Source organism: Sorex fumeus, unplaced genomic scaffold, assembly GCF_029834395.1.
Source record: "Sorex fumeus unplaced genomic scaffold, SorFum_2.1 ptg000265l, whole genome shotgun sequence".
Classification (NCBI taxonomy): Eukaryota; Metazoa; Chordata; class Mammalia; order Eulipotyphla; family Soricidae; genus Sorex; species Sorex fumeus.
Window position 1 is genome coordinate 42,892,189 of NW_026606322.1, and position 23,717 is coordinate 42,915,905.

The 23,717-nt window shown below is 39.4% G+C and overlaps 2 protein-coding genes across 2 annotated transcripts in view; one reads left to right on the plus strand and one right to left on the minus strand.

Annotated features, from left to right (window-relative positions):
- The first annotated feature begins 296 nt into the window (after positions 1-296).
- On the plus strand, positions 297-17,464 carry BTG3 (BTG anti-proliferation factor 3). Its single transcript, XM_056109227.1, has 4 exons — positions 297-475; positions 4,628-4,765; positions 9,160-9,367; positions 16,758-17,464. Exons 1-4 carry the CDS (start codon positions 303-305, stop codon positions 16,995-16,997), a joined length of 759 nt encoding a protein of 252 aa, XP_055965202.1. The 5' UTR covers positions 297-302; the 3' UTR covers positions 16,998-17,464.
- A 52-nt stretch (positions 17,465-17,516) lies between these two features.
- CXADR (CXADR Ig-like cell adhesion molecule) overlaps positions 17,517-23,717 on the minus strand; it is a 67,884-nt gene continuing 61,683 nt past the window's right edge. The window contains exon 8 of the mRNA XM_056109226.1: positions 17,517-17,931. Coding sequence (XP_055965201.1) covers positions 17,890-17,931 — 42 coding nt within the window. The 3' untranslated portion in view covers positions 17,517-17,889. The remainder of the gene's footprint in view (positions 17,932-23,717) is intronic.

A 23,717-nucleotide genomic window follows, 5' to 3' on the forward strand; every position in this document is an offset into this window, starting at 1 on the left:
CATACGGGATGCCAAGGATCTAACCTGGGTCCACCATGTGCAGAGCAAGCCACCCTGCCTGCTCTGTACTTTTGTTCCGGCCCCAAATTCTTAACCAGTATTTTAGAACGAGGTCTGTACAGCATAAATTAGTGATTGTTCCCGTCTCCAGATAGGGGCCAGTGAACATTTTATCATACAAACATGATAAAGTTGGAAGGAGGAAAGGCTTCTGTGAAGGAGTATTTTGCAGAACTTTTTCTTCCTGTGTTCATGTTTCGTGTCTTGTTTCTGAGAAAATTGTGTTATCTTTGCAGGGAAAGATGAAGAACGAAATTGCTGCCGTTGTCTTCTTTTTCACAAGGCTGGTTCGGAAGCACGATAAGTTGAAAAAGGAGGCAGTTGAGAGGTTTGCTGAGAAATTGACTCTAATACTTCAAGAAAAATATAAAAACCACTGGTATCCAGAAAAACCATCAAAAGGTCAGGCCTACAGGTAAAGGATAAGATCTGGCAGTTGGATTGGGCTAAGTTAAGAGACAGGTGGACTCCAGAATTGAGTGCTCGGCCAGAGAACAAAGAGGTGTCCAGTGCAAGCCTTTCACAGTTTTTCTCCAAAATACTGTGGTATCTCTGTATTACTTCCTCCTTCGTTTTAAAATCTGAGCATTTGTTTTTTGACTTTCACTGCCCAGAGTAGGAAGCCAGCACTCCAGCCTTATAGGAGTTAGATTTCTGTGGTTCTGTTTTGGCTCCTGATTGAGGCTTTTCTGTATATGCCATGGTATACTTGGGGTTTTGTTTTTCGGTTTTTGTTTTTGGCAATTTTAGACACCAGAAAATTTTTATTTATACTATGCACAATTCTTTTATTGTGGAAGGAATTGTAACTTTTCTAGATGAATATAGCATACCCATGGTCATCAGCTGGCAAGTAGTAGCTTTGGGATTTGAACTCAGGTCTAACTTGACCGTAAAATCTTACAGGCTTTCTGCACAGCACAGTGTGATTACTGCTCTGGCTCTCAGAAGGAAGGTAATTCTCACTTCTCTCTCTTTTGTAGTCTGGTTTATAAATTACATTTACAACTTAAAGTAAAGAAGAGCAGGCTCCCACAGAACATGTCCTGGCATGCTCACTCCCTAGTATTTATATGACTGTTTGGGAACCTGCGTTGAGATTATTCTGCTAAATTCAGCTGTCAGACTTGGCGTTACTTGTGATGTGACCACAAAAAATAAAAGTGGAACAGTTGTGCCTGTCGTGACTAGAGAAATTCTGCAATTTATGCATAGTGCTAGACCTCAGAGTTTCTTCCACAAGTGTAAAAAGGATTCCTATTAGTCAGCAAGTATCTTAGTGTATAAAACCATAAAATTATTTAGAAGACTATGAAAGGAAGGGGAAAATATGACTTGTTTATTTCCCATATGCTGAACTCTAGATGGATGGATGTTGTATTAAAAGAAAGTAATTGATGTATTTTCTCCTTCAATTTTGTCTAAAGATTCCCTAGTAAATTGGAAAATATGAATTAAAGGAGAACTGTGGATGTCTTAATGAGGCAGACTCGTGTTATTTTTTAATCTTCTCTCTTGCGTCAGTTATAAATTTTTTTCTGCACATCTTTCATTTCTGATAGACTGAACAGCTTTTGTACGTTAGAGCTCTGTTGAGGCTTTTTACACTGATGTAATTGTCATGGGGTGAAGGCTTTTGGAAGAGCCAAATCACCATACTATTACTGAAACAGGAGACTGTCAAGTAAATACTTAAGGGTCAGACTGTACAGTCTCATTTCCATTAATCCTAAAAACTTGAGGAAAAGTTAGGCAAAGAGAATTAAATTGGCATGTGATCAGAAGTGTCATTATTGAGTCCTCTTAAAGCTGTCTTTGAAATAGAAAACTTCTAGACTTAATGGTGGGTCATTACTTTTATAAGTAAAAGGAATATAAAATTAGCTAGAGTTTAGTCACAGAATAGGTAGACGTTCTTTTTTTTTCCTACGACATTTATAAATTGAAAACGTTTCTCTGTAATACACACAAATAAACTGCTTTTGGAAGGCAATTTGGCAGTTTTACCAAGATCTGTAAAAATGTTCATTTCTTTGAACAGTAAGTCTCCTAAAAGTCTATTCTAGAAGTATGTAGGCAAATACATATGAATATGGATGTTTTTACATTTTTAATTGCAAGAAATTGGAAAGAACTAAGTTTTCAAATTGAATAGATGATAGACTTCTTAAGTAGCTTCTTAAATCTGGTTTTGAATGGTGGTTAATTGATCAGTCATAGGATATAGATTGGGAAAAAATTAAAATATGTGCCGTACAAATTTTTTGTAGCCAAGTTTAAGCGTGTGTGTTTATGTATGTATTTATCAGTGTGCCTACAGTGCCTACCTTGTAGATAAAAAAAACCACATATAATGTCATCTCCTTACCTCCCCCCAGCTACTGTTTGGGGGTGGGAGGGTCATGCCTCTCAGCGTGTGCCACCGGTGGCAGAATGGAGGAGGTGGAAAGGAGAGAAGAGTCAGAGAGAGAGGATGTCGGAGCTGGATATTAGCAACCCCTGGCCCAGTTTTACCTTTAATTATTTTTAATCTCGGGACATGAGATGCTTTTATATCAATCTATACAACTTCAATCTGTTACGTAGGACCATTTTAGAGAAAGCAACAAATAACATCATTTATGCTATGAAACAGTTTCTTTTTCACTCCGAATTAAATTTGTTTTTTGTCGTCGGGGTGCAGATACCACCCCAGCTCAGGGGTTAGTCCCAGCTGTATGCTTAGGAGTCCCTTCTGGCCATGCACTCAGGGGACCCTGGAGTGCCTGGGATGACACCCAGACATCCTGTGAGCACAGCTTGCACTTCACCTGTTGAGCTATCTCCCTGGCCCTGACTGTGCTGAATTCTTAATGATGATGTTAGGATAAGTACAGGGTATTGTTGAATAGCATGAGCTTTGAAGTGTGCTGCCCTGGATTTGAACCGTGCCTTAGTTGCTTCCTAGCTATATGATCTTGTGCAAATTATTCAGACACCTCCCGTCTTTCTTAAAATGGGGAAATGGTATCTAATTCAAAGGATAACTATGCAGACCAAGACGTAATATACGCAAAGCATTTAGGGAATTTCTTTGCATAACAAGTCTTCAAAATACTAAAAGTAGCCTAAGTATAAAAGTGCCGTTACTTAAAAACATTGACTGGCTGCTACCTTATGCCTGTTATCTTATCATACCTTAGTGGCTGTTACCGATACTAATTTTTTCTATTTTAAATTAGCACAGCGGGTAGGGCGTCTGCCTTGCACGCAGCCAACATGGCCGACCCGAGTTCGATTCCTCCGCCCCTCTCGGAGAGCCCGGCAAGCTACCGAGAGTATTCGATATGCCAGACACAGTAACAACAAAGTCTCCAATGGAGACGTTACTGGGCCCGCTCGAGCAAATCGATGATCAACGGGAGGGCCTTTACTTGGGGGGGGGCCTTTACTAATAAAATAATTTAGCTTTCAAAAACTTTTTCATTATTTTGCTGATGTCATTATTTAGTGATATGATACTTTTGAACTGACTAGATATTTTAGCCTTGGGGCTACCCCCACAGGGGCCAGAGGGTTGTTAACCGGACCCTATGCACCTTACTAGCTCTCCACCCCATGACTTGAATGGTTTTTTTTTCCTTTTTGTGATGCTGGGATCCAGCTGGGGACCTTACACACACGAGGCATGAGCTGTACCACATCCCGGACCCCCAGTTAACTTGTTACTTTGGAACTTTTTCTCCTAAGAAGAGGTGAACAGTTTAATCTAAATATGACAAATAAATACTAGAATAAGTTGTAAAATCTGAATTCTCTTGCTTGATTTCTTAGTTGTAAGACAGTAAATAGTTAAATGTAGCTGTTTCTCCATACAAGTGCAGGAAAAAAGTTAATTTGAATTTTTGCATTCATGCTGAGGCCATCTTTGAGCATTCCTTTAAATAGCTGTGGGTATTTCTTTTGTCAAAAAGAACAGGCCACTTGGTTTAGATTTTTCCCCCCCTCACTGCTTACAGCTTTTTTTTTTTAACCTTGTGGATAAGGTAATGGAAAGTATGTGAAGTAAGTCAGTAAATAATGAATTCTGTTTTCATCTTAACTATATGATACAAATAGTCATTTCCTTGACTGATTTTGTAATTACAGAACAAAAGCCATAACGCATTGTAATACCTGGGATGTATAAATTAGAAAATGACAGATCAAACTTTATACAGAATTTCCAAATACTATTTAAAACATTGGGTTTATATCTTGTAGAGATTCTATTGTTTAGGAACTTAACCTACAAAGCCTTTTAACTTCAGCTCTAGAATTTCGTGTAACTTGCATACTCCTTTCTCCTTTAATATACATGTAAGGTCGATTCACTTATGGGTAAAATAAGATTGAGCCAAATTTAGTGATTCCCCTGGCCCCAGGAATAGTCCTCTTACGCTGCCTCTCTGCTTGTCGTTCACACTTAGTATTGCCCTGTTAATTGACACACTCAGGGTTTTTTTTTTAATGTTTCCGAATATTGACATGACAAGGTTTGTGATTAATATTCATAAATGTTTTTAACATTACTCTCAATTTGTTGTAGGTGCATTCGTGTCAATAAGTTTCAGAGAGTGGATCCTGATGTCCTGAAAGCCTGTGAGAACAGCTGCATCCTGTACAGTGACCTGGGCTTGCCAAAGGAACTCACTCTCTGGGTGGACCCCTGCGAGGTGTGCTGCCGGTGAGTCTGCAGGGGCCACCAGGACGAGTCCGTGCTGGAACCGATTCAGCGTCCTCACCTGTGACGCCTGCCTTTGCTCTTTGCCGCTAGGAGCTTCTTGCCTAGTCAATGGGAATCTTTTGTCAGCTGCTCTCTTGGAACTGCCAGTGAAGGACTAGTCATATTCCTGTTTACAGCTAAAAAAGCTTGAAAACTGGGCAAGATGTTTCTAGAGCTCTCTGCAGATCCAGCAGTAAAATTGAGATACTAGACTGCTGTAGGTCAGTTATTTTGGTCTTTGGTGGTACACTTGTCTTCAACTGTTGAGTTTAGTAAAGAAGTTGATCCCAGGTAATAACTTAAATAGGTTTTGACCTGGCAGTTTGATTATCTCTTTGTTTCTATGCTTTCCTCCTTCTTTTGCTTTTTTAAAGATTGGTTGATGTTGGCATGGTTTGATTTTCATTATAGAAACTATTTCCCAAAAATGAAAGGACTTTCTGCTTTCTGCGGTCATAAGTCTAATACCAAGCTGAAAAAGAATTAATTTTGTTGTTGCAAAATCTGTACAAACTGCCATGGTTGGTGACACAAAGGAGTAAAGTTACTGCCTCTTCTGGGAGCCAAGGAAGACTGAGTAGGTGATCCCTGAGCTGGAAGAGAGAGGGATGAGTTGCAGTTAACTTGGTGCCTAGGATGGAAAAGACTTTGGCAATCAGGGAAAATGGGACAATTGTATGCATGGAACCTACTATCAGTGACTTTCAGCTGTTCCTGAGAGTATTTTCTTTTAGTTTTTGAACTATAGTTCGCTTGGTGATTTTAGTAAAGATGCTTCTTTTTTTTTTTTTTAATTAATTGAATCACTGTGAGATAGACCCTTACAAAGTTGTTCATGATTAGGTTTCATTCATAGTGTTCCAACACCCATCCCTCCACCAGTGTACATTTCCCAGCACCAGGGTCCCCAGTTTCCCTCCCCCATGACCACACCCCCACTCCCCAGCCTGCTTCTATGGCAGGCACTTTTGTAAAGATACTTCTTGATGCAACCCTAATACAATCCACATGTGGACATGGGCTCTGACCTGATCTCCACCACTGAAAGTACACCAAAATACATGCTTGTTCTCTCACTGAATTTTCCTGGATCACCCTGCATTTACAGTTCTTTGCTTATAAGCTGCTATGTTGCAGAGGCTTGTTTTTTGGGGAAGCCTGGTGTAGGAAGTGGAAACTTCAAGCATTATAGTCTTAAGAATTAAAATGATAGGGCCAAAGATAACAGTACATCAGGTGAGGCACTTGCCTTGCACATGACTGACCCAGGTTCAGTCCCTGACATCCCATATGGTTACATGAGCCTGCCAGGGGACCCCCCGAGCTGGAGCATGGAGCACCCTGGGGTATGACTTCCAACCACCTCCCCACCCCGCCAAATGTATATGTAATGACTTAGGCCGGAATCAGACTTTCTGTACTGTGGCCACTGAGCCCCTGTAGAAGAACTCAAAGTACCAGGAAGTGCTGTCAAAAAATTACTCTGGTGGTTAGCTTACATTTTAATTAGGTCTACAGCTAGATCTGATAGACTATCACTTAAAATGCATTTATAAAGTGGTATAATTTTTCAGGCTATAAAAATTATAAGCAACCATTCAGAGAGATCATCAGTAGGGAAGACTCGTGCCTTGGCACGTGGCTGTCCCAGTTTCATCCCTGGCATCGCATGTGGTCCCCCAGTACTGCCAGGAGTGATTCCTGAGCATCGCGGGGTGTGGCCCCCAAACAGAAAATTATAAGCAACCTTTAAAAGGAGGTTTGTGGTGGTTATAAAGATACCCCCCAAGTTGTCGTGTGGTCTAAGGTAGAGGCAGGAGCTGAAAACTGAAGAGCTGTCACAGATGGATCATCATGAAATGAAGTAATAACCATTGACCACAGTAATCTTCAAATCATCCGTGTCTCAGGATGTTAAGGAAGTTGAGTAATTATATAAATATTTTGGACATACTAATTTGAATTGCTAAAGCCTTGGCACCTAAAGATAAAAACTGTGGTTATATGGACATTATAACTGAGAGACAGCTTCATTACTTACTTGGTGATGCCAGATAATATAATACTGTGCTTATTCTCTTTTTAACAAAATCTTTGCATTCAGTAACTTGTTGTAATTTTGTATATTACTAGAAGCTCAAGAAAAAGTCTTCTGATGTTACTTGGTTTTCACAATAGAAAACACCTTCAAAGTGTGGGGTGCTCTTTCAATGATTACAGAATATGAATAAATGTATGTTAGAAATGAGTTAGTAATAATTGCCTTAAGGTAATATTTAGATAATGAGACATACTTTTAGACCAAAATTAAAAACAAATAGCTTGAAAACTAAAGCTGATCAAGCAGTGATAAGTTTGATTAAATACCTGAATAGTTAAAAATAACAACCCACTGGTATACTAGAGACTTAAGGCAAATTTTTATCCTCACAAAAGTTTGGAATGCATTTCAAAAAGGACATATCAGAAGCTTGCAGATTATATAGTAAGCTTATATAGTTTACATATAGTTAGATTATCACTTTGCAAAATATTTGAGAGAGTGCAGAATAATGGATCTTTCCTATAATAAGGCTTGAGAATGATTTGTATTTATCATGCAGTGTATTTTGGCTTTGTCATTTCTGTAAACTTTTTCCTAATAAAATTAGGAAATTGTCTTTTGGTTTGTTTCACATGAACTAAATTGACCATGATGTTTTAGCAGTGTCGTTGAAAAATAGAAAAAGTTTTAAAGCTGTTTATTACAACTTTCTAGGTAACTGTATAGTCTGATGTTAGGGTGGCATGTAGGGTAACATGAGAGGCTTCATACCAAAATAGTATAAACATAAAGATAACAGCAAGTGTCTAAGTGGATATGGAAGAACTCTTCATTAGGAAGCTGGACCTTCAGTCATTATACATCTCGATTGCAGGGACTTTCCTCAAATATCCTGCGTTTCTGTTTGTCTTCAGTTTGCTTCAGATTTCCTGTTAGGCATTGAAATAGCTTTTTAGTTCACCTCAAAAAGTTGCTACAGGTTGGCTGGCACACATTTCTGGTTCTGGCTCTGCCAACTAACTAGCTCTGACCCAGCAAGCTGTCTCTCTCTCCCACCTCCCAGTGTCAGCGAGGTGAGGAGGCCATGCTGGCTGAACACAGGTTGGGCTTCAACTGCTGATTCTTAGACTGAGATGCCCGAATGAATGGTTGGTGGAATTCCTCACAGCATACGATTCTTTCATTTCAGGTTTACTTAGCATAGAGTTTTAGCATTTTGATATAATGAAGATGATTCCTGCAGGTCAATTTCATGTGTTAATGGCAGTAATATTAATAAGTAATAAAATAGGTCTTGAGCCTATTTTCAGTTGTGCTCTCTATCAGTTCTTTGAAATAAAAATTAGCAGACGGTTTTAAGAGATAGAACTTATGAGACTACTTGATTTTTACGTGAACTTTCAAAAGCTTTAATTGCATTTAGATCTTTTACTTCTGTATAGTTTTTTTGATAAAAACTAATTTGAGATGAATTAGCTTGAAATGAATTGGCATTATAGTCAGTTACAGTTAACCCTATGTTTTATTATTTGTTAAAAATATATTTTAAACTTCTGAGCACTTTGTCTTTCTGTCTTTAGCTACATGCTGCTTAACGATTTGCTTCCTTGTTTTAAGACTCACTAGAACTTTCATTAAGCTCGTATAGTACAGTCTGTTTAAGTTTGTGGCTCCTTTGTCATTTGTATGAAAATTTTCAGTTTTTCTCTTCATGATGCTATTTTCCCTTATTGCAGAATTTATTTTTCTTTTTAGTAACCAGCCAAAGTCACATATTTTGACAATTTTTCTTTCAAACTCATTCACTGCCTTCGTTCTCCTTTTTGTGTGGATATAGGAAACACAGACCCCCTTTTAATTTAATCATTGTAAGAGTAAGTCATAGGAAATGTTTAATTGATTTGTGACTCAGATTACCAGACTATATATAATGGGGTCAGATAAAAATACAGTAGAAAATTTTTGTGTACAGCTAGTTTCTATGGCACATGCTAAATATCCAAGTAATGAAATAACTGCTGTTTAACCAACTATTTTTGTAAGGCAGTAGGAAAGAAAATTGGAAGAGACTGGATCACTTTTATCTGCACCTAAATAAACCAGAAATAGGCCTGTACCTCTTTGTCTGGAATTGGGGTGCATTATATGTAGGGCCTATATATGAAGCATCTTTTATCTGTATTGCTGTGTTCTGGGAGAGTGTATTTTGAACCAGTGGCGTGTCTAGCTGAGTTAGATTTTTATGACTTGACTTTATTGATGTAGCTCAGGGTTTGCAAGGTGATATTTTGGTTTTATTTTATGTTCTTAGGTATGGAGAGAAAAACAATGCATTCATCGTTGCCAGCTTTGAAAATGAAGATGAGAACAAGGATGAGATCTCCAAGAAAGTTACCAGAGCCCTTGATAAGGTTACCTCTGATTATCACTCGGGGTCCTCTTCTTCAGATGAAGAGACAAGTAAGGAAGTAGAAGTGAAACCCAGTTCTGTGACTGCAACCCCGAGCCCTGTTTACCAGGTAACTGAAATGATTGTCAGATTTTTCCTGTTCGTGTTGCTCTAGGGTTTTTTTTGGGGGGGGGGGGGAGGGTTGGTTTTGGGGATTTGGTTGGTTTGGGGGCCATACCCAGCAGTCCACAGGGGTTACTCCTGGGTCTGCATTCAAAATCACTTCTGGTGGGGCTCAGGGGACCATTATGGAATGCCTGGAATTGAACCCAGGTTGGCCATGTGCAGAGTAAGTGCCCTACTCACTACATCTCTCCAGCCCCCCAATTTCAGTTTTTACAGAATCACCATAGTATTTTCAATAGAAGCTGCACCAGTTTACACTCCCACCTGCACTATATAATAGTGCACTTTTATGTACATGCTTGCCAATACTTCCTTTGTAATGTGTTTTATATAGGCCATTGTCATATGTATGAGATGATACATGGGTGTAGTTTTGATTTGCATTTCCCTAAAGAGTGATAATGAGCATTTTTCTTGTGCCTGTGGGTCATCTGTATGTCTTCTTCAGAGAATTGTCTGCTCAGGTGATTGCCTGCTTTTTAATTGGGTAGTTTCTTGTTTGAATTTTTCATAAAGTTTGGGTATCAACCTCTTGTCAATATGATGGGCAAATAATTTTTTCCCCGATTCATAGATTGCCTTTTTGTTTGTGTGCTAGTTCTTTTTTTCTGTGTAAAAGTTTTTGTTTTTATCATTTGTTTTTTCAGTGCTAGCGAATGAACCCAGGTTTTCACATAATGCACAGAAAGCATTCTACACCTGAGCTCTATTCCCAGCTCCTATTAAAAAAAAAAAAAATTGGCGGGCGCTCAGAGGACCATATTGAGATACTGGGGATTGAACCTGGGTTGGCCATGTGCAAGGCAAACGCCCTACCCACTGCACTATTGCTCTGGCTCCTTATAAAAACCTTTAATTTGATGATGATTATTATCTTTTTGTTGTTGTTGCTTTGTTTTCCTTGACTTTATAGAGTTAAGGACTAAAGAAGCCTTCCTTTCTCCACTCTATTAAATGTCACACCCCTGGGCTTGTCTGTAGGGTTTGTATTCTGTTTCATCTGTTTGTATGGCTAGAGTTGGGAAGCATGGCATTTCTAGTTTCCTCTTCTCTCAGGACCGCCCAGGCTGCCTGTGGTCTCTATGGTTTCATTCAAGACTTAGAATCATTTTTTGTTTCCTTCAAATTTGCCATTGTGGGGGGAGGTGAGGGAGGGGGGACGGGGGCTGATACCCCAAACCTGATTTCTTGTTTTGCTTTGTTTTGTTTTGAATCACCATGAGAACACAGCTACAAAATTCTTCACAATTGATTTTGGTCCAATTTCCTTCCTTTGCCAGCATACATTTCCCACCACCAGTTTTCCCAGTTTCTCTCCTGCCATACCTCCCCACCCCCTGAGCCTCCCTCCTTAGCAGTCACTTTCCTTCTCTCTCTCTCTCTCTCCCTCACCCCCATGGTTTCTGCCAGCAGTGCTTGGTGAACTGCACTGGATAGTTCGGTGCTCGAGCTTGGCATTGCAATGCTGCTCCGACTCTGAGATGCTGGGGGCCAGGCAGGCCAAATCCAGAAGTGACCGACTGTTCTGGGGGCGAGTGCAGTACCTGGATGGAATTCAGGCCCCGTGCACAGCTGATGCGTGCTTCAGCCCTTTGAGCTATTTCCTCAAGCCTTGCCATTATATTTTTGATGAGGATTCTGTTGAATGTTTAAATTGCTCTTATATTAAGGACATTTTAACTGCCCTTCCAATCCATGAACATGGGATAACTTGGCCTTTACTGCCTTCTATTTCTTTTAACCGTGTCTGATGGCTTCACGTGTGTAAGTCTTTTATCTTTATTTGGATTATTTATTGGTTTTGATGTATGGTAAATGGAATTTTCTCAGTTTTGTTCATTTTAGCATTGCTTGGATATATAATTGCATCAAATTGTGTATTGATTTTTTTTTCCCATTTTACTATATTCAGTTACAATTTCTTTCATATTTTGGTTGCGTCCTTGGTTCCCTGTGTCTTTTGTAAATAGCGATTTAAGTTTTACTTCTTTCACAATTTGAGTTTCTTCTTTTTTGCGTAATTTTTTTTGGCTAGAACTTCCAAAATAATGCCAAATGTTTCATGGCAGAGAGTGGAGATTGTTTTCTTGTTGATAAGGGGGAAATGTTCTATTCATTTATTTTTACCACTGAGCATGATATTAATTGTGGGTTTGTCATCTATGATTTTATTATCTTAACATCATTTTCTAAATCACTTAGCTTCTCATAAATGATGTTGAATCTTGTCAAGTGCCTTTTCAGTCTCTTGATGCAATCATGTGATCTTTATTTGCCCTTTTGTTGATAATGGTATGTTGTATTAGTTGCTTTGTGTGTTTTAAAATCATCCTTACGTCCATGGGATGAATTTCATTTGTTTCTGAATTAGGTCTGCTGTATTTCTGGATGTGATTTGCCAAGATTTTGTGGAGGATGTTTTGCTTCTATATTCATTAGAGATACTGGTCTATTTTGTTTTTGTTTTTTTTGTTTTTGTTTTTGTTTTTTTGCTGTTGTATTGTCTTTGTCTGGTTATGAATCAGAGTAATGATAGGCTTGGGAAAATTTCCTCCCTGCTTCAGTTTTCTGGAGACCCAGCCCCCTACCCCCCACACACAAAATTTTTTAAAAATACTTTAAGATAGTAAGATTATAATAGTAACAAATACTCCCACTTTCCCCAACCACCAGTCATGTGCCCTTCAGTAGAGGCATTTGTTACAAGTTATTTTTATTTCCAAGAGATTCCCTATGTAGATAAGTAAATATAGTATTTGTATTTTAGAAATTAATTTAGAGATCTTGCAATAATATGGGCACTTTTTTTTTTCTCTACATAATGCATTTGTTTCTGTCAATTACTGTTTTTAACCTGGAATTCATTCAGATACGTGGAAATTTTATCTAAGAATTTCTTCATTATTACTTAATAAAGAATGAAAGTCATCCCAAATTAAACTGACCGCTATAATTTTAGGGTTTCTTTTTTACCTTATATTGCATTTATTCCAACCCCAATTAGGATAGAATTATTAAAAGGCTGTGGGAAGTGAGTGAGGTGTCTTTATGTGATTTTTAAGAAAAACATTTCTCCTTGGCATAGCCACTACAACAAAACTTTATGATGGAAGCATGGCTATCACCAGTTATTGTAAAAAAAATATGCTGTGCAGTGGCCTACTTCAGTTTTTTTCAGCCAGATACTGCAAGAATTGTAAAAAAGTTATCAAAGACAAAAAGATTTATCTTGGGTTCTTTGTTCTTTGAAACCTCACTATATTAGAGGTAAAGATTATGTCATTTTTCTCCAAGTTGATCTATCGATTCAACTCAACATCAGTAAAAATCGCAAAAGGTTTTTTGTTTTGTTTTGCTTTTTGCGTCACACGTGGCGATGCACAGGGGTCATTCCTGGCTCTGACTCAAGAATTACCCCTTGCAGTGCTCGGGACCATAAGGGATGCTGAGAATTGAATCCGGATCGGCCGTGTGCAAGGCAAACACCCTACCTGCTGTGCTCCAGCCCCTTAAGATTATTTTTTAAGAGTTAAGTTGGAGGCTTCACTGATATTAAAGCCATTGTATTAAGATAGTGATAATGGTTTAAGATGCAGAGATATATCACTGCTTTAAATATATAGATCAACTTTTTACAGTTTTGCTGTCTTGTTTTTAAATAACAGTACGAACGCAGTTTATTGGGGAAATAATTCAAGAGTACATACTGAAATGATTAATGATATACAGAAAGAAAGTGAACTTGCTATCTAATGTGACAGATGCATAAACTAATTTGAGATGGATTAAAAGTTAAACATAAAAGGAAAACACTGTTCTTATAGAAGAAAATGTAGGAGATATTATTATTTGGGGTGGGATAGGCAGGGTTTTTTCTGGGGGGTGCACATACAAGCTCTTTCATGAGAAAAAATTGACTCCAGTCAAAATTAAGAAACTGTTCATCACTGAAACCATTAAGAAAATGAATGGGGGACTGGAGTGATAGCACAGTGTTAGGGCGTTTGCCTTGCACACAGATGACCCAGGTTCGATTCCCAGCATCCCATATGGTTCCCTGAGCACCACCAGGACTAATTCCTGAGTGCAAAGCCAGGAGCATTGCCGGGTGTGACCCAAAAAGCAAAGAGAGAGAGAGAGAGAGAGAGAGAGAGAGAGATTGAATGGGCAAAGCTTGAACTGGCTGTTTCTGTGTGTCTATACACATACGCATATATAAATATAATCTGTCAAAGCACTTGTTTCTGGAATAACTTTGAAATTATTCCTGGGGACCCAGGAAAAGGATTCGTGGAGTTGAAGCACATTCCTAGCTTTCACAGGCCCTGGGTTCGATCCCTGACACCACAGGCACCCGAGCACAGCTGGGGTAGCCCTAGGGAGGACCACCTAAAAAGGGTCACTCCTGTAAATTACTTAAAAGGAAAAGAATCCTTTGGAAAATGATGGCAAAAAAAAAAAATGTAAATACTTTCAAGAAGTTACGGAAATGTCCAGTAGTTGCTGAAAGTTTTTACCTAGTTTGGCATTGAGAAAATAAAAACTTCAAAGCCTGGCAAAGTGAATGTAGACTTACTAGTATGTGAGGCAGCTAGATTCACAAGCAGCCGGTTGGAAGTGTAAAATGGGAAAATACATTTTTTTAAATCTTATTTGGGGGTGGCCACACCTGGTGTGAGTGTGGGTACTTTTCCCAGCTCTGAGCTCGGTTGCTCCCAGCAGTGCCTGAGATCATACCCGGGTTCCCCACATGCGAAGCCTGTCTTCAGTCTGTACGCCTAGCTAGCCAGCCTAGCACAGGAACTTGGTGGAACCATTGGCCTTAGGAAGTTAAATATGCTTCTGCTTCATTACCCAACAGTTCCACACTTAAGCTTTCACAAGAGAAATGAAATTATCTTGTCTTGGTATGTTTATAGCTGCTTCTTTCTTTTTTTTTGGGGGGGGGGGGGGGCATACCAGTGATGCACAGGAGTTACTCCTGGCTCTGCACTCAGGAGTTACTCCTGGTTGTGTTCAAGGGACCATATCGGCATATTGGATGCTGGGAATCGAACCCAGGTCGGCCACGTGCAAGGCAAACACCCTACCCACTGTGCTATACTCCAGCCCCCATGAATTTTTTAAATGCCAAAAATTACTAAGAACCCAAATATTCAATAGGTTGATGAAGAAAAAAAACTATTCACACAACAGAAACATCTACGAAACAAAAAATAAGGGCCAGAAAGAGAGTACGGCAGGTGAGGCACTTGCCTTGCATGCAGCCCTGGCCCTGGTTTGAAACCCTAGTACCACTGGATATACATTCCCCCCACCACCCCCCCTTCCCCCAAGAAAAAAGAACACTCAGAACACTCAAAATATTAAGAGAGAACGAAAGAAATAAAGGTGCTTTCCCCTGGTTTCATCCCAGCACTGCTGGGACAGTCAGTAGTAATCCCGGAGCACCATCCATCATATGTGCCTAACACCACCACCCCCAGGAGCCAAAACGATGGTGTTTGAGGGGCGAAAGAACATTAGATGAAGCAAAAGAAGTCAGTCAAAAGAATGTATGATTGATAGAAATTCATAAGCAGGGGAAACAGTCTGGTGATGGAACTCAGAACAGGGGCTGCCTCTCCTGTGGGATGTGGGGGTTAACTGGAAAGGGGTAGTGTAAGTGCCAGGATTTCATCTGCTTCCTGACAGTTCTAAAGGTTATGAGCACTGGGGCTGGAGCAATAGCACAGCGGGTAGGGGTTTGCCCTGCACGCAGCTGACCCAGGTTCAATTCCCTGCATCCTATATGGTCCCCCAGGCACCGCCAGGAGTAATTCCTGAGTGCATGAGTCAAGAGTAACCCCTGTGCATCGCCAGGTGTGACCCAAAAACCAAAAACAAAAAAAAAAGGTTATGAGCACCCAGTGGAAAAAGAAATCAGCATTGTTTCATATTGCCACACTGGTTAGTATTGATGGTTAGTATTGGTCATTTAATAATTGAATCCTGGATTCTTTAAAGTCCCCATTATTGTTGATGATTAAGCGAATTGCCTAAAGTTACTGCCTACAGCATTGCTTAGTTACAAACTGTACACATTAAGTAGTAATAGACTAAAATGAAGGCAACCTAAATGTCCCTTCAATAGGAAATAAGTTAATTTAGTTACAGCATACCCATGCCATTGTTATCTATGTGTATAATAAGAGAAAGGATCTTTGTTGATAAGAATGTCATTTGCTGTTAATCACATATAATGTTATGCTGCATAAATATGTGTTGAAGTAAATCAAGATGTATTTCTCAATGCATTTCTCAATCGCAGGTTTTAAATGACAGATACAAAACTGTCTCTAAAGTTATACACAAGTATGATTACTAGGCACTGGGAATGCAGCTTAGGAACAGAGCCCTGCCTTGCAGACTGAGGCTCTAGGTTCTAGTCACAGCAAAATAAGCGCCAACCCTTTTCCTCTCCCCCGACCCATCCGAAGGTACTGCCTACTGTAAATTTTTGAACCTTTTGGATATACTGTCGCATGACTGCAATGTTACACGTTTAAAGGGGTTAAATACAAGTAATAAGATTAGAAATCATAGAACTCTGAACCATAATTACAGGGTATTCTGATCCAGGAGGTCTTGATTGCTGTGATAACACTGACTAATGTGATATCAATTTCCCACCTGCTTGACTAGATAGGTAATACAAAACTCATGTTTGCAGACACCATCTGGCCTATATCAGAATCGCCTGGAGATTGTTTTTGGTTTCCACCCCCCCCTTTTATTTTTGTTGTTGCTGTTTGTTTATTTAGGGGCCACATGCTCAGAGGTTACTCCTGACTTTGCACTCAGGAAATTATTCCTGGCTCTGCTTGGGGACTGTATGGGATGCTGGAGATTGAACCCCGGGTCCAGTGTGTGCAAGGCAAACGCCCTACTCCCTGTACTATCACTCCAGCTCCAGCTGCCATGTATTCCTGATTGTTCAGTAGATTAGAGCTGAGATACATATGGTTTGTATACTTAAGTGAACAACTTAATTATCCAACTGTAACCGACCAGCTAAGGCTTGATGCCATATGTATTGTTTTTTGATCTTTTAAACTTAAAATGACCAGAAAATAAAAATAAGTTTTGGTGGGTTTAGAGTGCCCGGTTAGAGTTAGTTTGCATTCATTCAGAAAGCATTGACTGATTACCTGTCGTACATGAGGTTTTAGCATATTTAGACACTTAGACATATTCTTTAAAGGCTGTGGGTGAATTTTTTTTTTTCCCCATTTATTGAGACTCCTGGCAGGTCACATACTGTACCTTTAAGTCGGTTTTCTTTTTCCCTACAGATTTCAGAGCTGATGTTCCCACCGCTTCCAATGTGGCACCCTGTGCCCAGAAAAAAGCCAGGGATGTACAGAGGGAATAACCACCAGCATCACTACCCTCCTCCCGTTCCATTTGGTTATCCCAATCAGGGAAGGAAGAATAAACCGTATCGCCCCATACCGGTGACATGGGTACCTCCTCCTGGAATACATTGTGAACGGAATCACTGGATTAATCCGCACATGTTAGCACCTCACTAGCTGCTTTAGATTCTGTCGGTGTCTTGTTCAAAAGAAGTAGTATAATCTTGACTACATATTAAAAGTTAAAAGTTCATATTCATAGTAGTAAAGTTAGATGGGCCGCCAAAACCATCAAACGTATTTTTATAGAGAAGTTATTGAAAATAATCTTTCTTAAAATATATATATGCACTTTAGATAAATTGATATAGTTTGAGAAACTTTATTAAAGTTAGTCAAGTGCCTGAGTTTTTAATATTGGACTTGAGTATTTATATCTTGTGCATCAACTCTGTTGGATACGAAAGTACTGTAGGAGTCGACAAGCTGTTCTGGCACCTTGAGCATTGACTTTATTGAGAGTATGTAAGTTATTTATACACAAGGAAATCTATTTTATGTCGTTGTTTAGAAGAATTGCGTCAAATCATGTAGTTGCAAATAAAAAGTAGTTTGAGGCATGACAAGGTGTGTTTCTGTTCTGTGTAAAAAAAAAAGGGGGGATATTTCTCTTCAACGTGTTTATAAAAATTTCACAAAGAAAAAAACGTAAGAATTTGTTTTTATTTTAAAAATTAACCTTCTTAATCATACCCTCCCCAAAGGCAGTGGTATCAAAATACACATATAAAAATAAAGTGTGTTAGTAATAACTAATTTAAAATAAAAATACAATTATCTTTTCCCATCAGTATCACGCTAGAATTTTTCTAAACAAGAATTTAGCCTGTGCTAATTTTGATACGGCATCTGGCTTTAATGCCTAATGCCATTGCAGAAGGCAGGCATGTTCTTCTTATAGCAACTCTGTAATCTTTTTGCCTTGTGCTTTTTCCCCAGTAAATTAAATAGAGGTCTCAAATGAAGCCAACTTGTACAGTACTTGAGATTCTTCAGCAGTCCTTCATACTTATACCACGGTAATGCCATCAGTCTTGAAAGGGTACTTGAACTACAACGAAAAAAAAAGATAAAAGAACTTTGGATTTTTCCCAAAGATGAATTTTTTTTTTAATTATATCAATGCCTTTCCCCATAGCCTGTATCTTTAAATTTTTGATCCTGAGTTAATTATCAGAGAAATCACAACTTACTAATAAACCATTACATGGACTTATTCTATCAAAAAAAAAGTGTAGATTTGTTTTGTAAGTTTAGTTGAAGTATAGAATACCAGAAAGGTACACAGATCATGGGGTATATATCAAAGGTTTGAAAGGATGTGGAACTATCTGCAAATCAACTCAATACTTAATTTTACAGATTTTTCTAGTTTTAATGTTAAGATTTTACTCTTTAAGCCATATACCACTTTTAAGAATGTTTCTGAATTGTAATACACACACTCACAAACACACCTCCCCAGAGTATTTAGTGAATGTCTATTAAGACTTGATCATAACTTCCTTGGAGTAACATGACAAGGGAAATTCATCTTATCTACATTCGTAAACAACTTTTAACTGTAACTGTTCCCTTTAGGGGTTCTAGAGAGTTTTGTGTAATGATGACAAGTTTTTTTGGCAACTTAAGACAGTTTCAAGTTTTGTGTTTTAAGGAGTTGGCAGATAACATTTGATCTATTAGATTGCTCATTTGGGGGAATTTGCTGGGAAATTCAGACGTGCAATTCTTAATAATAAGGGAAGTATTTTTGGAATTTGCTCAATGACCAAAGCCTTCCGTGTTAGATTTAGTACAGCGTCTCCTAAGTCTCAGTGCTAACCTCTACAGAGCAGCCCCACGGGGGAAATGCCAATTCTGAATTTTTCTATAGACAGCACATTCAATGTACTGTCTATAGAGGATTCTGTCTTATGACTAACCATCACCCACCTTACTCGAAAATTCAAAGCCACAGAAAGCTCCAGCCTTTCTAGTTTTTCCATCCACGCAGACTTACCAACCCATTACATAAGAAATGGTTTTTAATATTTGGGTTTTAAATTCATTCTAATAAGCTATCTGGAGCTTCCAGGGTTCACTGAATGACAAGACTACAGGAGGTCTGTGGGCTGTCTCCGGGACCCGCTCTCTGAGACAGTGGCTGCATGATTTCATCTTGAGAGCCATTGCAGCTTTTTGCAGCAGGAATAGTTTATGTCTGAATACTTATACTTTAAGGCATTTGGCCATTGTCTTTGTAGACATACTGCATAGCTCCAGATTTCAGAGTTTAAATGTGGACATTAAAGCATTTTTAAATGCAAAATTGTTTCTGTAAGTTCTATGGTATCAATTTTAAAAGGGTCTGTGTCTGGACTTCAAGTGTAATATTTACCTCAAAAGTCTAACTTTTCAGCAACCATCTGTGGTTTCAAACTAAAACATCAAAGCATTTATGTTGACTTCCTCTTAGTGTTCTCAGTGATTTCACATCAGTAATCTTATTGATGATGGGAAGAGGAAAAATGAGAACACCTGCCGTCTGCATTTTACCTTGCTTTAAAAAGAGCCACCGTATCCCAGTTTACAAATAATAGTCAAGTTGTTTGTTTTTTTTAAATTGCGGTGTGCCAACAACTTCCATCATTATGAAAACTCTGAGGTGCCATTATTACTCAGTTTAGATAAATTTCAGAGAAGTTGAAAATTCCCACGATCACAGAAAATTAACAAAGCCCCAATTTCAGAACCAAGCCAGGGCTGGAGCCAGCAGGGCGTTTGACTTGGACGTGGCTGATGGGACTCGAGTCCCAGGCACCCCATTTGGTACTCAGCTCCCCACCAGGAGTGAGCCCTGAGCACAACCAAGTATGGGACAAAAGATAAAAAGTAAGTAAAAAGCAAGCCAGACTTTATAAAGTTCATGCTCATACCCCAGATCTGTGTTGCCTATTAAATTCCACCAACTTCTAATAAGTTAAATTTCAGTTAAAGGTCAGGGTTTGAAAAAGGTAATATACAGGGGCCAGAATGATAGCAGGTCGCTTGCCTTGCACGTGGCAGACCGGGGTCCCATCCCTGGTGCCCCATACTGTCCCCTGAGCACCACTGGATATAGTACCAAAACAGAAGTAACAAAGATTAGATTTATATAGCATAAAAGAGTCAAGTATTGGAGAGAGTCCAGTAGACAGGACACTTGCTTATGGCCAACCCAGGCGCTATCCCCAGAACTCTGGTCCCTGACCTCGACCAGGAGTAACCCCTGAGTGCTGAGCTCAGAGTAAGGCCTGGCACCACTGGGTGTGGCTAAAATAAAACAAACAATGAAAACTGCTTTATTAGATTGACCTATAACTCAAACGACAAAGGACAATACAGTGTCTAGCCTCATCTAAGGATTGAAGTAACAAACTGTCAATGATTTCTGGCAAGATCCCAAAACAGATACTAGTAATGCTTGGGTTAATCACTGACTTTTGACTTTTTCTTAGTTACCAGATATTCTGTGATGAAAATGATGCATAATATTCAAATAGTCTGGAATTTGTATTCCAATTGTGTGACACTAACACTGAGTCTCAGGGAAACTCCTGCAGACGGTGGCTTTCCACCATCCATTCCTAATAGGCCACTGTCACACAGCCTTGGTTACAGGGCAGACACTTGTGGTTCCTGCTGAAATGTGTATCATTTATTCACTGGGAAAATCATCCTCTGGCCCCTGGTTTTATGGCACTGCTTAATGCAATGGTTAAGGTTTCTTTGTTTTTACATACAATGTTAAGGATAGCCCAAGCAATAAGATGGAAATAGTATATAATCTTTATCATAGCAAAATTACATCAGGACTTGTAAGTAGTACCACGACAGTTAGGGAGGTTAGATATTAATTCCTTAAAGCTTATGATCAGCACAAATAAAACTAATGATTTTACTGTGTCAGATCCTAATTCTAGATTAGGATACTTGGAAACTTGGCTAAAAAGACCTATGAGGTTAAACATTAACATTAAAAGATATTCTAGGTAGGGCCAGGGAGATATCTCAGAAAGTAAGTAAATACTTTGGATGTGGGAGGCCTCCTGGCTTTAATTCCTAACACCACATGTTTCCCTGAGCACTATGCTGGAAGTAATCACCAAGCATTGTCAGGCATGCCCCCCCCCCCAAAAAAAAAAATATATATATATAGTGTATATCACGGTCCTCCTGTTGCTCATCGATTTGCTCGAGTGGGCCCAGCAATGTCTCCAGTGTGAGACTTTGTTGTTACTGTGTCTGGCATATCAAATACGTCATGGGGAGCTTGCCAGGCTCTGCCGTGTGGGCGAGATACTCTCGGTAGCTTGCTGGGCTCTCCGAGAGGGGCGGAGGAATCGAACTCGGGTCGGCCATGTTGGCTGCGTGCAAGGCAAACGCCCTACCGCTGTGCTATCACTCCAGCCCCGTATAAATATATATAAATATTATATATATGCCATCATATGTATTGAGAAGGTGAGGGTTTGGGCTACATCCAGCAGTGCTCAGGGGACCATATGCAGTGCAAAGGGTCAAAACAGGGAGCTGTGTGCAAGCAGACTACTTTGTGGTGGGGCTGGGGGAACTGGGTGCAGGTTGCTTGGGGCCTAATCCTGACTTCCATACTCGGTGATCACTCAAGCAGCGCCTAGGGGGACCATATGCAGCTCTAGGGATTGAGTTCAGGTCAGCCGGGTGCCAGGCAAATGCCCTACCCGCTACACTCTGAAGGCAAGCACATTAAGCTCTGTATCATGTCTCTAACCCCTGAATATGTATGCATTAGATACATCTGTAGGGAATATAGGTTGGGAGCATTTCTATCCACGCTAGAGATTTCATGGGTAGATTTTGTATACAACTGTCATGTCGTGAGCAATAAATATAAAGTAGTTTGAGCACTGAGACATTCAAAGAAAGAGCTGGAAATCCATGCCTTTCCCTCTAACCACTCAGTGCGGCAATATGCGATCCATCCCCCAGGGAGCAAGCTACATGATTGCATCTTTCCTTACAGCTGAGTAGTACTGTGTATATGTGCCCTAGTTTCTTTGTCCGCTCATCTGTTCTTGGACACTTAGGGTACCGTTTCCAGTTTGGCTGTATTGTGAATAGTGCTATAATGAACATGGGGGTGCAAATATTTTTCCAAATAGTGTTTTGGGGCCCTGGGGAAGGATGCCAGGAAGTGGAATTTGGGAGTTCGTATGGAAGCTCAATTTCTAGTTTTTTTGAGAGATGTCCATACTGTTTTCCAAAAAGGCTGGAACGATCAAAATTCCCACCAGCAGGAGTGAAGACTCCTTGTTCCCTACATTCACACCAGCACTGGTATTTTTCTTTTTTTTTTTTTTTTTTTTTTTTTGGTATAAGCCAGTTTCTGGTGTGAGGTATCTCGTTGTTTTGAACTGTATTGATTATTGATCCCTAATGATTAGTGATGCTGAACATTTTCCCCCCAAATGCCTTTTGGCCATTTATGTCTTATTTGAAGTTTCTGTGCATCTATTCTCCCCATTTTTTGATGGGGTTCTTTTTTTTTTTTTTTTGTAAAGTGCGAGAGTACATCGCCTGCATGGCAAAGCCTGGCAAGCTCCCCGTGACATATTCAATATGACAAAAGCAGTAACAAGTCTCACAATTTGTTGTGAGACATTACTGATGCCCGCTCGAGCAAACTGATGAACAACGGGAGGACAGTGACAGTGACCATGCTTTATCTTAGACATCAGCCATTTATCAGATGAGAAGTGGAAAATATTTTCTCCCAGTCTATGGGTATGTTATGTTTTGTGGATTTGGGGTATATTTTTATTATGGTTTATGGTTGTCATTTCCTTTGAGATGCAGAAGATTTTTTTTTCCGCTTTTTGAGTCACACCTGGTGATGCTCAGGGGTTACTCTTGGCTTTGCACTCAGGAATTACTCCTGGCAGTGCTGAGGAGACCATATAGGATGCCTGGGATCAACCTGAATTGGCCACGTGCAAGGCAAATGCCCCACCCACTGTGCTATCGCTCTGGCCGAAGCAGAAGCTTCTTAATTTAACTCCACTTTGCCTTCATTTGCTTGGTCAATGGTATTGAATCCTGTTGTAGCTTTTTCTTTTTTTTTTTTTAAAGAAAGTTCAGAGTTTTATAACCTGGTTTCCTTATTTCCCCTTTGATATTGCCAAGCTTGCCTTTCTTTTTTTTCAAACACACAAATGGGGAGTCAGGGACAAGTTGGTTAAATTGGGAGAACTTGTGTTTGCATCCTCCCGCAATCCCTGCAAAACTTTGTTGTAGCTTTCTCTCATGGAGTGCTCTTCAGAGGGCTTTAGATGAGAGGGAATAAATCACCTTATAAAATATATTGGCCACAAGAGGGCATCCGATACTTTTTTTCAACTTCCGAACTAAGGGGTGTATTTTGCAAATAAACTTCCTTCTCCATGAAAAGTACTAGCCCAAACACTAATCACTCTCTTTCCTAGAGCTGTACGTTGAAATTACCATTGGTAACAGGGAATGTTAAGTATGCCCTAGCTGTTATACACAGCAAAAGACTTACACTAGACTTACTAGTGTTAATAATAAAGTGTTACTATTCTTTTCTGGAATAACTAAAAGCACTCAACATATCCATTATAATTATGAATTTTTCCCTTCCAACAACTTTGTTACTATTTTAGTGAAAGTGAGCTGTTGAAAAGAGGGAGCTTTCATTTTACTCCTGAACTGTCGTGTTATGATAAGAAATACACCCATTTTGTGGTCAGACTTTCAAAATCATGGTTTATCCACAACTTGGTTTGCATTTAATACTTTTTATATGTATATGCCTCT

Excerpts from the sequence above, each read along its gene's own strand:
- BTG3 (XM_056109227.1), top strand. The coding sequence starts at position 303 with ATGAAGAACGAAATTGCTGCCGTTGTCTTCTTTTTCACAAGGCTGGTT. Across the intron at positions 4,766-9,159 it reads CCCTGCGAGGTGTGCTGCCG|GTATGGAGAGAAAAACAATG; the intron begins GTGAGTCTGCAG and ends TTATGTTCTTAG. Across the intron at positions 9,368-16,757 it reads CCCCGAGCCCTGTTTACCAG|ATTTCAGAGCTGATGTTCCC; the intron begins GTAACTGAAATG and ends TTTTCCCTACAG.